The sequence below is a fragment of the Scomber scombrus genome, chromosome 19, assembly GCF_963691925.1.
Source record: "Scomber scombrus chromosome 19, fScoSco1.1, whole genome shotgun sequence".
Lineage (NCBI taxonomy): Eukaryota > Metazoa > Chordata > Actinopteri > Scombriformes > Scombridae > Scomber > Scomber scombrus.
The window spans coordinates 23,979,695-23,994,112 of record NC_084988.1 but is presented as its reverse complement, the minus strand read 5'-3'; the positions used below and the strand labels follow the sequence as shown (position 1 = coordinate 23,994,112).

At 40.6% G+C, this 14,418-nt stretch overlaps 2 protein-coding genes across 2 annotated transcripts in view; one reads left to right on the top strand and one right to left on the bottom strand.

Moving 5' to 3' along the window:
* The window catches only part of trappc12 (trafficking protein particle complex subunit 12), a 38,262-nt gene extending 34,833 nt beyond the window's left edge, over positions 1-3,429 (bottom strand). Inside the window, exons 1-2 of the mRNA XM_062439875.1 lie at positions 3,389-3,429; positions 1,098-2,426 (exon numbers count right to left, since the gene is read on the bottom strand). Of these exons, the coding sequence (XP_062295859.1) occupies positions 1,098-2,420 (1,323 nt within the window). The 5' untranslated portion in view covers positions 2,421-2,426; positions 3,389-3,429. The remainder of the gene's footprint in view (positions 1-1,097; positions 2,427-3,388) is intronic.
* A 193-nt stretch (positions 3,430-3,622) lies between these two features.
* The window catches only part of eipr1 (EARP complex and GARP complex interacting protein 1), a 69,011-nt gene continuing 58,215 nt past the window's right edge, over positions 3,623-14,418 (top strand). Inside the window, exons 1-2 of the mRNA XM_062439873.1 lie at positions 3,623-3,794; positions 4,291-4,374. Of these exons, the coding sequence (XP_062295857.1) occupies positions 3,753-3,794; positions 4,291-4,374 (126 nt within the window). The 5' untranslated portion in view covers positions 3,623-3,752. The remainder of the gene's footprint in view (positions 3,795-4,290; positions 4,375-14,418) is intronic.

Sequence of the window (14,418 nt, the reverse complement as noted above, 5' to 3'; positions counted from 1 at the left end):
GACCATTCGTTATGATTTTCGGACGGATCAGGCTTTAACTTAACATTCTTCACGAAAAAATTGTCAATCGTTCTTTTCATTTTGTCATCTGCGGCTACATGCACTGTACATCCACTCTCTCTGTCTGACTGCAGCACACGTATTACACACAGGAATATCTGGACCACGGCCAATCAGAGGGGGGGACCCGCCCTTCACTATCTCTGATTAGTTTAGACCACGATATGGGCCTAATGTATGTCTGTTGTTGAAGGTTGAACCACAGGGAGACTTTCAGAGTCGCAGAGATTTTTTTTCCTCGAACAGCTGGTCGCACCGGTGCGACCTCAGATTTTTTTTAGTCGCACCATTGAGAAATTAGGTCTATTTTATATCCTGATAATGAAATGGACATTTTCGTCATGTTGCACAGCCCTAACAAGTGTCCTTTATTAGAGGAAATGTGTTATACATTTTTCACAATTTAGATTTCATTTATATTTATATACGCTACAGACGGCTAGTTCCTGTGTTTACTTTCATTGTCAGACACTTTAACAATCTGAGCCTGTCAGTGGCAAATACAATACATGCACTTTTGGTAGGGTGTACTTTGATGGGTGCAATTACCCCAAAGGATTACATTGCAGCCTGTTTTGCAGCTGCCGGCTTAAGTGTTCTCACTAAGTATTTGACTAGTTTCAAAAATCATCTAGTCTAAATCTGTTGATTCTTTTCCCGATAAATATTTGGTTTATAAAAAGGTTAGAGAATGGTGAAAATGCCCCAAAAATTTCCATCACAATTTTCTAAATTCACAGGTGACATTCTAAATATTTCTTTTGTAAGTTTTACAGTCCAAAACCCCAAAATATTCTATATATTATCACAGAAGAGAGTGAGAAAAACAGAAATAACACTTGAGAAGCTACAAAAAAGGCAATTTTTCATTAATTGTATATGATTAATCAATTATTCAAATTGTTGCCAGTTCATTTTCTGATGGCCTAATCAATTAATTGACTAATTGTTTCAGCTTGAGAAAAAACAAACAAACATCTGGACCATTTGTACAGTTTTGAATGACACAGTGCTGTCAGGGCATTTTGCTGTCCTACCTGCAGGTTGTCAAACTTGAGGCCAGGCATGGTGAGCCTGCTGCTCTCTACGTATGCTGCGCTGTACTGCTGGGTGGCCACAGAGATCAACACCTTCCTGGTCTCCTCGGACGGCAGCCAGGCATCATGGCGCCTGTCCACCTCGCTCAGGCTCAGCGCTGTTGCGAATGGGTCGTCACTGCCTGAGAACACAGCCTGGAGCTGGTTGAAAGGCTGCGGCTGAGGGGCTGGAGCTGGAGCCGGGACGGGGGGTTGAGTTGGAGCTGGGGTTGCTTGGGGTGGAGGAGGTTGGGGATTGGCCATTGATTCGGTGGGAGCAGGGAACACTGAGCTAGGTGTGGGAGCACTAGAGTCCAAAGTTCCTCCAGGGGTGGAGATGGAGGAGGAGGTGGAAGAGAGTTGGCGCTCGGGGGTGGTGGCTATGGGTGCTGAGCTGGTGCCGGGAGGGATCTCTGCGTTGGGGTTAGAAACGGAGATAAAATTGGAGGGGACGGTAAAGGAGTCAAAGAAGTCGGAGGCTGGATTTGTCTGTCCGTTGTCAGTGAAGAACTTGCTGAGGCTGGGGCTGGGCTGGCACACGAGCGGAGCCGTCAACTTGCTGGGGGTCACCGCTTCGTCGTGCCCCCCTCCGCTCCCCATGCTAAAGCTGGGGGACTTGATCAGTGTGGGCTGGAAGCCATCAGGCACCAGAGACTTGGGCTGGTTGGCCTGGCTGAATATGGTACATACCGGCACGGGCCCCTCTTTTGGGCTTGTCTCTTTGGATGGTGCTGGTTCCTCACTTATAACATCATCTGGGCTCTGTGTGTCATCCTGAGGCGAAACAATGGCTGTAACTTCCTCTAGTGTGTCGGCCCCCTCCTTTCTGTCCTCTTCAACTTTGGCCTCAGGATCTTTTTCCTTCTGCTCCTCCACTGAAACTTTAATCTCAGTCGTATTCTGTCCTATCTCACTTTGTTCTCCCTTGTCACTCGCGGCATCTTCTGCATTCTCCTCTTCTTCTACCCCGTCCAGAATAGAGTCGATGGGAGCCACATCGTCCTCCTCGCTGTTATTAGGCGAGTCGGAGATCATGACGCTCTCCATCATTTGGTCGTTGAGCTTGTCCATCAGGCTCTCAGAGGGAGTGGCGCTGCTGTCCTCCTGGGGCGTGGCGAACTCGCCGCCCAGGTCGATGCTGTCTTCCTGGGGCAGGTCTCTGGAAGGGGTCTGACTGGTGGTTGCCTCCGGAGGGTCTGGGGACAGAGCTCCCTTAGTTACATCCTCCACTGTGATATCCAAGGTGACCGGCCGTTGAGCAGGAGCCTCCTCACTATCCATCATACTGCTCTGGACAATGAAAACACAGCGTTGCATAGTATTACTATTTAAATGTAATAATAACACTCATTTAAATGTGTGCGTAGCTTTCTGGGTCACCTCCTGTTATTGTAAGTAAACTGTACTTCTTGTATCACAGCTTCTTCATGCTCTTAATGCTGTCACAGTAAGGAAAGAGCCATTACTTGGTTTAAAGGACAGCTGCCATTTGGTACCGGTGTTTTGGTTTAACGAGTGACCGTGTTAACTGGTGACTTTCAGTCAAATGCGTCAATGTTTGTCGTAGTGACACAAGTTGTCAAAAAGCTTAAAAGTGTTACATTATCTTTAATTGACTGTTTAATACAGTATTCGTCTGCCCCTTTTTGTAAACATGTAAACCAAACGGTGTCGTCAACATGAAGCATTCACCAAATATAGATAAACAGAGCAGCTAGCGTCTAATGAGGGGTTTGACAGTATTATACAGGTTAACTGGTTGAATAATGGGTCACTTTCCGATTGAGAATAACAATATAAAATCCCAAGAAAGGCTATAACTGCACTGCCAACTTAAATACTATCTTACGTTGTGTTTCCTACATCATAGGAAACGTTACAAGAAGTGAGCATAGACGAGCACGTCATTAAAATTAATTAAACTATAATTCAAGGCTTTTATGAAGACACCTAAGCTAGGTGTTGTGTTCGTGTTTTCAACACCTGCCGTCACAACTATTGGGCCAAAAGTCACCAGTTAACACGGTCACTCGTTAAGCCGAAACACCGCTACTCTGCTAACGCTACTTTAGCCGGGCTAGCTACTGTGGGCGAGCCGAGCAGCCGATTACAAGTGTCAAATTCAATGCTTCGCTAATGGCAGCTCATACTTTAAAAGGCACACAACACTACCAAGCTACCTTTATCACAACACAATGACAGACAACAAGTGATAAAGTGGAGAGTACACACACAAGATTATGTTTCCTTACCTTACTGCAGCGACAGATACAACTCTACTGCGCATGCGCGGCTACACGGACACACACAGAGAAAACTACGGCACTTCGCAGCTGACAAATTTCACGCCACCGAAGCTTACGGTATTCTCGACAGGATTTTACGCACTTTTAAAAACGCACACAACGTTGCACGACGACAGTTACGTGTTGTAGACATGACTGTGTATTAAGTAGATTTTTAAAATCGCGGAAGTGCAGCACAGACTGACTGACTGACTGACTGTTGTGTTTTGGGCAGTACGTGTCCACAATATATACATTTGAAGTGTTTCGTGAGGTGACGCTTTTTTTTTGGAATAATAAGAAAGAACAACTTTGACGCCGGACTGCTAAAATGGAGGACGACGCTCCTGTCATTTATGGACTAGAATTTCAGGTACGTTCACCCTGTTTGACATTTAATTCAGACACTGTGCAACACCCTGAAACACTATAATACCCACTGAACCTACACATTATACATATTTATTGTATTTTAAGTCAAAAATACAACATGTGCAATACATTCCACTCACTATTATGTACCTGAATAGGCTGTATATACAAAAGCACTTACTATATGTTTGTTTGTTTTTCACCATTTAATATGTATCTCAGCTAACTACTACTATTTGTATCCTGTTTACAGTTCACAGAAATAGGTGCTGCTGCACTGTCATTACTATTTACCTAAGTGCTTTACAAAGAAATACTATTTACTATTGCTTTCTAGTGATTGCTATTATATTCTAAAACTGTAGCTGTTAGTCTAGTCTGTTGAATAAGTTGTGATAGATATCAGGTCTTTGCAATAGCCTATTGTAGAAAGTGTTATTTTTTCTGCTCTATAAATTGAACATATGTTGTCATGTTTCCTTGTATCCACTTTGCAGGCACGAGCACTCACCGCCCAGACAGCTGAAACCGATGCCATCCGTTTTCTCGTGGGCACACAGTCTCTGAAGTTTGACAACCAGGTGAGAAAAAAGAAAAAGAAAGGTCATTCAAAATAAACAGTTTCTCCTATTCCTATGCGTTCAGGTCATATAGGGGTTTTTGTGTCTCTTTGCAATGTATATCTATTGCAGTGTTCTTTAATGGGTTGTACTAAAATATTTAATAACCCCATAGAAGTACATGATGCTGCATCTAGCGGGTTCAGTCATTTTAACTGTGGACAAGAACATACTGGATGTAGAAATCTTTTAAGATCCCACCAGACATATAAACATAGTTACATATAATACTTTGTGTCTGATAAATGTACACTTACATTGTAAAATATTCTGAAATTTGCACTGAAAAATTCCTGATCTATGCATATGGAAGTATTTTTATTTCAAAAGTTTTCTTGCTGGATACAAGATGTCTCCTATTTAACCATAACCTCTGTTCTGTTTGGCCACTGGAGACTTCAAGTTTTACACATCACTCTTGTGTAACTTGTGCACTTGATCAAAATTGGCTCCAAACTAGTTGTGATGTCTTAAAATCCTGCTTGTATGCACACCATCTTAAACTTTCCCTCTTCAGCAGATAAATGTGTCAAACTTTGCATAACCCCTCACACTGTTTTACAATTTTTAAAATTCAAATGAGAGTCAAAGATGATCCTTACGGTTCTGGAGGAGAGCATAATACAGGCCGTCATTATGCCAAAATCTTCATGAACATTCAGAGTCGAGTTATAAAACATCTCCTGATTATTATTGACATGAAGAAAGTTTGTAGAAGTTCATCATTTGAATTTCAGCCTTAAAACTTCAGACCTCAATGTTAGACCTAGAATTTAGTCAGTAGATTTAATTGTTGTCAGATTTAAGAGTTTTCTGAGACAATCATGTTCATCTTGAGTGTGGAGAGGGTGAGCTATACACACACAGAACTTAAAGCTCAGGATTGTACCTAAAAGGGTACCTAACATGCCATTTACCTTTATGAGGCAAAAACATACCCTGAAATTTAGAGACAAAAGATTTACATTTATTCACCAACATTCATTTAAAGAACCATTAGTATACAAAATCAATATTTTACATGTAAACCAATCCCTTTCATCCATTTACTTTGCCCCCCCCCCGCTTAACCTCTAGAGGGTCGCGGGGGGGCTGGAGCGAGTGTCATTGGGTGAGAGGCAGGCTACACCCTGGACAGGTTGCCAGTCCATCACAGGGCTAACATAGACTAGACAAACAAACATTCACATTCACATTCACACTTACGGGCAATTTTAGAGTGACCAATTAACCTAAGTTGCACATTCTTGGTCTGTGGGGAAGAAGCCAAAGCTCCCGGAGAGGTGCTTACTTTATTTTCACCATTTCTTTTTCAAGGAATACATGTAGACTGACGATTCATGGGAAAAGCAACATATGAACCATGAGGATTTATATGAAGGCAAAGTAGGGCTGACATTTGTGAATAAGAGACAAAAGGCATAAGAAGTGGATTTGTATTGACCGACAAGTGTCTGAAAATATAAAGAAATTAAAAACCCTGACACGGTATTATAAAGGAAAGCCTATCAGAAAAGCTAAAGAACATAACTGTCAACTGTAATCTTTACAGACAGTTTTTCAAACCTTGTGTAGCAAGGTTGCTATTAAATACATGTTTATTGAGTGTGCTTAGTTCCTTTTGTTTAGGTTAGAAAATTGCACCTATTTTACTGTGTGTGTGTGTGTGTGTGTGTGTGTGTGTGGTCTGATCGATTAGACAGCATCAGGGTCTTGGTCTTTGTTATTGTGGTGTGTATTGCCAACAGTTATTCTGCTTCCAGCCTTTAAAATATGAGGATTTTCTCTGATTTGTATCATTCTTAATTGAATATCTTACTTGGACAGAACAAGCAGGACAACAAATATTTCTTTTCATACCATATGAGTAACTGAAACATATGTATATTGGAAAATGAATCGTCAAAATAATCATTAGTTGCACCCTGTAATTAATGAATAGTTTTGTCTAAAAATGGTAGTGAATAGTTCAAAATGAAACCCAAAGAAGAAGCAGCAAATCTTCAAACAGTCCAATATGTCAATCATCACAATTGTCTTTGAATTATTATATATATATATATATTTATTTTTTTTGCTATGACAATCCTGACCAAGTATCCAAAATCCAAAAAGAAAAAGAAAGAGACAGCCAAAATGTAAGAGAAGAAAAAAATTGTATTTGCATTTGCTTTAAAAATAAATTTATATAATATAAATAAACTGATTATCAAAATACTGTAGTCAGGTATGTTGGTTGTTTTAGCACCACTTACTACCATGTGTAGCTCAGTAGAGACAACCTTAGTCTGGCCATCAGTAAAAGCACTTAAAGGTGCAGCATGTAAAATGTAGTGCCATCTAGTGGAACTTGGCAGAAATGTCAAATAATATTCATAATTATGTTTTAATCAGTGTATACTCCTATGAAAAAAGAATTGTTGTGTTTCATTATCTTAGACATTTGAATGTAGATTATCCAGCCAGTGGCTCCCCTGGAGAAACATTTTAGAGACCTTTAGCATATTCTTATTCCACTATTCCATCATATACACTGATATTAATGATATTTTCTTTCAGTAAGCCCATAAATGTCTCTGTGGTGTAAATTGAAAATGCAATACTTTTAAAACTTACTCCGCAATTGTCTAGTTGCCGCCATTGGTATTTTCTGGTGTTTTCCAGATATCCACTGTCTGTGTAATCAATGCAATTCTTAGTGTGTTTTGTCATCAATTATTTTGCTAATTTTTGTCAAACACTGAAGATGTTTCCCCACTCTCTGCTAGGAACCTCTCAGCTGAGCACACACATTCATATAGAATATGTCATCAGACAGATTTCTCTATCATCAGACTCCCTTTTTTTGAAGCGGAGGCCGGTGCTCGTAAATGTACACGCGAATTGCAACTTGTTAATCAAAACTATATTATTATAATCAAAAATGAGTATAATAAAGTAACCGGCTGGACTTGAGTAGTCGGCTGTTTGGCTGGCAGCCGGCACTTATAGATGCTTAGGATGAGACCTTTATATCTATATAGACGGCAGGTCCCATCAATATATTATAGGAGCTGGATAGGAATCCCCTGCTTAGCCTTGCAGCCAATTTTTCCCAATGGTCACTCACAGTATTACAGCAAAAAATCCCCCTGTCACCCAAAAAGCATTTTCCCCATATACCAACCTTGTAAAAGAGACATATGTAAAACTGTTGACAGTACACCTCGAACTGCAGACAGGGTCAGTGATGAATCTTTCTTTTTTTTGATGGAGAGGGTTGACGATCCATTGAGCTTTTATATTTGTAAAAATCATTGATGTCATCACAAGGTAAAGTCTATGGGCCGAGCGGGAACTTGTGGGTCGCATAACCCTGATGCTAGAAACTTTTTTTGGTTTGTGCTCCAGCCAAGCAATTCTTGTTGGATTAAATGTGCGTCATTTTCGGTCCGGTATCCAGTTCTTATAATACTTGCATGGTAACAGGTTCTCTTTGACAAAGGCCGCCATGTTGCAAAGTCGTGTTTCTACAGTAGCCCAGAACAGACAAACCAATCACTGTCTCTAGAGAGAGGCTTTTGCGTTTTCGTGGGTTTCGTAGCCATCATAGGTTGGAGGGGAGGAGTATTCAGTTGGTTGCAATCTGCAGCCTCACCTCTACACACCTGACCTTTGAAGGCATCCTTAATAATAGAAAGATCTGTTGCATGTGTATCCATGTTGTGTATATCCATGATTCCTCTGCAAAAGTGTGTGTGTATTTGTGTTTGTGTGTTTTTTGTACTTTGAGTATGTTTGTGTGTGAGAGAGAGAAGTGTGTGCATGCATGCATGCATGCACATCTTGCAGAGGTCATTACTGAGACAGATGACAGAAACAGTTGGCTCTAAACGGGGGGAGAAATAATTAGCTCTCTGAGAGTGAGAGAGAAAGAGAGAAATGTCTGCCTGGGAAAAAAACGAGCCTATTTTCTGGCAGACATCAGTGTGAAAATGGTCTGGCACTGAAAGCAGACCCAGTTCAATCCAAGTCTTGTGTAGCGAGTCTAATACAGAGCTTGTTGGGAATGGTGACAATGCATCCCAGTTGATCTGTGTGATTTCTTATTAGAAACTGTCAGTCACTTCAAACCTCTGGAAATTCATACATGATATCAAAGTGAAAAAATCTGAGTGAAAATTAATGTTCATAACTATTAGAAAACATTTTTTAAAATAAACAAAAAACAGCTCCGTTTGCTATGTAGACCATTTCTCAAGACTGTGTAGGCGTTTCGGATCACGTTTTGATCGACACCCACACTGGCTACCAATTTAACTCAAATGACATTAAGTTATTAATGAATATAATTATTGTACAACGAGAGTCATAACGTTAAATCAAAGGTGAAGTTGCTAGCTAAAATGGAGTTCATCGAAACATTTCAGGGCCTTTGTCATTTTGAGCTTTGAATTTAGTAGATATCAAAAACTGCAGGTGCATTGTTGTATTGTTCAAGACTGTAAAGTTATGTGTGAATCCATCACATTTAGGGAGTGGGTTGTCAGGACTGTAGCCTAACAGCTGTACATCAGTGCTATTTTTGTTTGATTAGCAAATATGAAACTGCCCTTCTAACACAGTCTGCACACCAACAGGCTGCTGCATCCCTGACTGTCAGACTGAATATATCAGCCATGTGGGGATTAATTACTCTAAATATCACTCAGTGTGAAATTTGATTGATTTGGTGGTTTTATTGTAATTTATTAAGCACATGCTCCCACAGTGTAATGAAAAACATAGATTTTAACACAAGGGATCATTTCACATCTTGACTGCTGTAGGTCAGAGTAGTTGGACAGGCGTGCAGTGAAAATGAGTGAAAATCAAAAGTCACAGAGGGAAGACATGACAAAATGGGAGAAGAGGAATACATTTGTTCTTCATATTGAGAGCAGTATAATAATTATCACCCCAAAGACCCCCTCTAGTGTATTTTGGCATTTTTAGGATATTTCATCATTTTCTTAGTCATTTCATGACAATATTAATTAGCCACACTGTTCACCTAATATTTCTTGACAATGCCTTAAGTTGTTCAAAGTTTAAAAATTTAAGCTGTTAATCAAACGGAATGATGACGATGGCACTACAGTCATACGTTCTACCGCACACAATTCTACACACATCAGACTGGTTGGTTATAACTCCATATTCTGCTTTTTTTTAAAGGAGACATTGGGTTAGCAGCTCATCATCCTCTTTTCCTACTTCCTTTCTAGCAAATGTAACATCTCATGTTTTAGTCCTGGGACACATTGCAGAGCAAATGCAGTAACTATTAAACTACTGTATGTGACCATGTACGAAGTAAGACATAATAATTACTGAAATAGCAATATAATCATATAAAAAGCTTCACCAAATCAATTTCTTTATTTTTATCAATATTATAATAACTAACTGATGAATAAAACAACTCCATCTGTCTTTGCCTTCACATTTGTGGTGATTCATGTCGTGATGCTCTGCTCTGAACCATCCAGACACTTCCTGAAGAAAAACTTTCCGTTCGCTGAGCTGTCGCTATCACGTTTAACTGTGATTGGCCCAACTGTTTCAGAGCTATGACAGCAGTGATGTGACTAGCTGAGAGAATATTTAATAATCACCAACAGATCTATATTCACCTGCACTCAGCCCTTTTGCACATTGTGCTACTGCACATACATGTACCACAGTAGCAGGTCTGCACTGAGACGCCCACAATGTCTGTGTGCCAAGACATACCAATGCTGCACTTGGCATTTATTATTCAAATGTCATCTGAGGGTGTAAGATATTAATTAAACTGAGGGTGCAATGCATGACTCCTAGAACCCGCCCTGGCCACTGAGGAGGAAAATGTACCGATATTTACAATAAAGTAAAGCAAAATGTCATTGCTTAGGATAGATGATCCATCAATAAAGAATCCATCGTCTGCATTCATCTATGGATTTCACATATCTCTGTTACTGACATGTAACTAGTCTATTCAGCTAATTCTGTAGTAAGTGGTCAGGTATATATTAGTGCTGTGGTCCATTATTTAGAAAGTGTGTATCATCATAATGTAAAATAAGTTTAATATTGTAAGCATATTTTGTTGAATCCATTTACCTACAGAAGTAAAATTGTATTTTTATTTGGGGACACCCACATATTGTCCCCTTCCATACCACCCTGCAATAACCTCCTGACACCCCATGTAAAATTGCTACTAATAGCATATACTTGCACAGACAGAAGATGGCCATCAGAAGAGAATTGTGGTGACATATTTGGTTGTCAATCCTGAACACCGGTCCTAGATCTCACTCAAAGACTAAATGCAGGCTGTGTCAAAATTCTGACAGTGTCAGGACCTCAGTACGCTTCAGACAAAGTGGTTGTTAGATTGCCTAACAGTGCCTGAAACCCCTTTTTGGAATGAGGGGGTGACTTTGTCTGTCTTTTTGTAACTTTCTGGAACAGACAATCCGACAATCACACTCACTATACACAAGCATTGGCCAGGTGTGAGAAAGTTGTGTAGAAAAAAGTTGGGGTATCAACGATTTGAGTGCAACACCACGACTGTCTTCAAGGACAGACTGCCTGAAAGGTTGTGCTGTCATCTCCTGTTTTTCTGACTCATTGCCTTATTACTGCAAAGACATGCAGAGTTCTTGCATAGAGATCGGGGAAGCAGTAGGATGTAGCCAGGGTGAGGTAATAATGCCAGGACTTTTTGCATCGCCTTTGAGATTGGCAGTCCAGAACATGTTTACCTTTAGTCATTGTCAGACAACATGTAGTAAAACCTAGTTTGATTTGAGCATATCCCACAACATGACTGCTGCTACAACCTGTCTACAAACCAACAAACTGAAATACAACATTTTTGATCAAAGAAACCAATTTAAATACTTGTATTTCCGAAATGTGACAGTTGATGACTTATATTGTAGCGCTATGACCAGGCATATGAATATAGACTAAGAGAAAGATGTAACTAAATCTCACATTGTGACATGCAGTGTAAAGTAGTTTACTGACTTGTGCTTTGTTTTATGATAATGAAGTCGAAGAGTGTTCAAAGCTGTAGATCCTAAAAGGGATTATTATTCATCTTTCTGGTCATGACCCTACATTTGAATTGAGGGTTGAGTCAGTGCAGTCTGTTTTAATCATGCAGCTCATTGTCTTTTCCACTCTGCAGAAGTTTCCTGGCCAACACTGGTTAGCTCACTTTGTCTGAGTTTGAACTTGCAATATGAAAAATGTTTTTTCGATTGGCATTTCAGCCGTGATAGCTCCTGCTGTACCCATAAGCCTCCTGGCCTCTCCACCTCCCATTAAGCATAATGCAGGGTGGAAATGTCTCTCTTAACTCGCAGAGCACCTCTCAAATCCCTCAGAGACCAATAGCAGGAATGACAGATCGGAGGGCACGTCGGCATGGCATTTAAGGCTGCTAACGAGATAAAGCGCCCGAGCTTGGCACCTCTCACCCGCTCGCTACTCCTCCGCCCCGCTTACTGTCATCTGTGCGGCTAAAGAGCTTTAGCATACAGGCCCCTGAAGTGGGGGCCATGAGCCAGCTTGGTTTTATCCTTCCCTTACCCCTTCTTCCCAATTTCCCTCCTCTCCTCCTCCCTGCCTCAATTCCTCCCACCATCGGCACATTAATAAAAGAGCTGGGCCGGCTGCCCAAGTGGCTGAGGGCTATGAGTCACTCCCCAGGCCTGGAAGAGTGAGGGATAAATCACCTGGGGGAGGAGGGCTGGAACTTTTCTCTCCCCTCACACCTGGGTTCATTCAGGGGGACCCTATTACTAGGCCCTCCAATTACCCTGTCCCGCCGGCTTGAATTTATTTGTACCGCTCCCCCACCACCATAAAATTATAACTTCGCGTAATAATTTTTTGCTCGATGCAGTCCAACCCAAGGTTAATAGCCGCCTAGCTGACTTTGAGGCGGCTGAAGGATGCTGCCGCTCCGATGCTCTTCTCCTCCTCCTCCTCACGCCCCCTCCTTTCATCCTCTTGTTCAGCCTGTAAAAGTAGTACAGGGTAGGGGAGTGGAAGTGCCTAGCAGGAGTTATTGTCCAGTGCAACCCTATTAACGGTCCCCCAAGGTGCAGTAAGTGTCTCTCTTATGGGAGAAACCGCCATTAATTGTCTGATCAAACCTTGAGACCCTCACTGTTTTACTGCATTGTGGGCCCTGAACTGCATTCAATCGAGGGCCCTCATAGAATAGATTTCCATCTAATGAAAAGAGCTCAGTAAGAAGGCGTTCTTATTAACGTCTTATGGATAAAAGTTTAGCTTGTTTGTTGAACTTGTGCGCTGTAAAGTTTGGACAGCTGTTGATTGTGTTTTCAAGTGCAGCCAAGGCCTCGAGATTACAGCTCGTCAAGGATCTAAAGATGAACATGTACCAATTATTTATATTTAAGGTTCATATAGTAGTTTAGGTGTAAGTTTGAGGTATGTATATTTTCTCCTTGATCATGAATACCTGAAAATGTGGAAAAAACTTGGTTGTACAGAAACTGAGCTTGCACAAATTGTCGAAAGCTGCAGTGATTAAGCAAAGAATTGTGGTTCTAAAACCTAAAATTTTTCCTTACTTTGAGAACTCTAAAGATGGTTTTCAACAAACCTCCGTATTCCAGTAAACAAATGAAGGCAGGCCTCTCAAATGTTAAGTGTTGCCTCTACAAAGGTGTTTTTGATCTGTTGCATAAGTAAAAACTGTCAAAAATTGGCAAAAGAATTATTTGTTTGATCGTGTCGTTTTCAACACCAGCTTTTGGTACTTTACAGTTTTTGATACTCAAGTGCTATGGACACACTTGCCAAAAAAGTATTGAGGTTTTATTTCCCTATAATGCCTCATTATTCTTTGGCATATTTCATATACAGCATAACATTGAGTTTTCTCTTGAGTATCCCAAATACTATTGTTACTAGTGTACTTTTTATTGCCATTCAAGCTTTTAGCATCAGTTATTCAAAGTAAACATTTGCTGATTGTCTTGATTTAACCGGAATGGAAAGTATGGGAAAACAAATACAACTCAGCCTTGTGAAAATGTGTCTGTAGCTCCACCAAATCATATTTAGAGGATGCAAACCTGCAGTAGTAGTGGTCACAACATGCTTTTTCCACAGCCTTTGCAGCACTGATGTTGCATGGAATTGTAATACCATGCTCACAAGTACAACACACCACATTTGATTATACCTAGCGTGATGTCCTGATGTCCTCCAGTGGTTTACCGTCTCTTCTGACTGCCGTTGTAGAAATGTACTCCAGGGTGTGCCAGTACAGGTGTAACAGAGCACATCAGACCGGTAACGCTGGGTGTTGTCAGACGTGTAACAGAATTTAAACTTTCAACCAGATAATGCTGTGAAATTCTGCTTTCATGTATACTAAAGTAATTCTTAATACACAAGAATAAGATAAGAATATCATAACCATGTTCATGTTTATGCATGTACAGAGTCTAGCCTAGCTTATCATAAAGACTGGAAGCATGGGAACACAGCTAGCCTTTCTCAGTGCACAGTTCGTAAACATGTCCATCAGCACTTCTACAGGGATTAAAGCAAAAAAAAAAATTCTTCTGACTGAAATTTCTTTTGCCAACCAAGTCATAAGCTGTTCACCGTCTACCTTGTCATAGAAACCCTTTTACGGTCGCTTCCTAGGATTGAAGGTAAAACAAGGTGGAAACAGCTGAGAAAACAGCAAATTGTTCTCCTGCTGAACGAGATTATATTTCACCCACTGACCATTGCTGCTCTTTTCTAAATGAAATGGAAAAACTTACAGGCAATAATAATGTATAACCAATGCGCTCTCTATAACCACAATGGGGGTCGGAGGTATAAATGTTCAGAAATCGTTTGTATTTCATTTTAGCACCTTATGGGCTTCAGAAAATAGTTATTAACAATATAAAAACTCAAACGGTCCATCAGACCGTTGCAGTTACAGGGGGA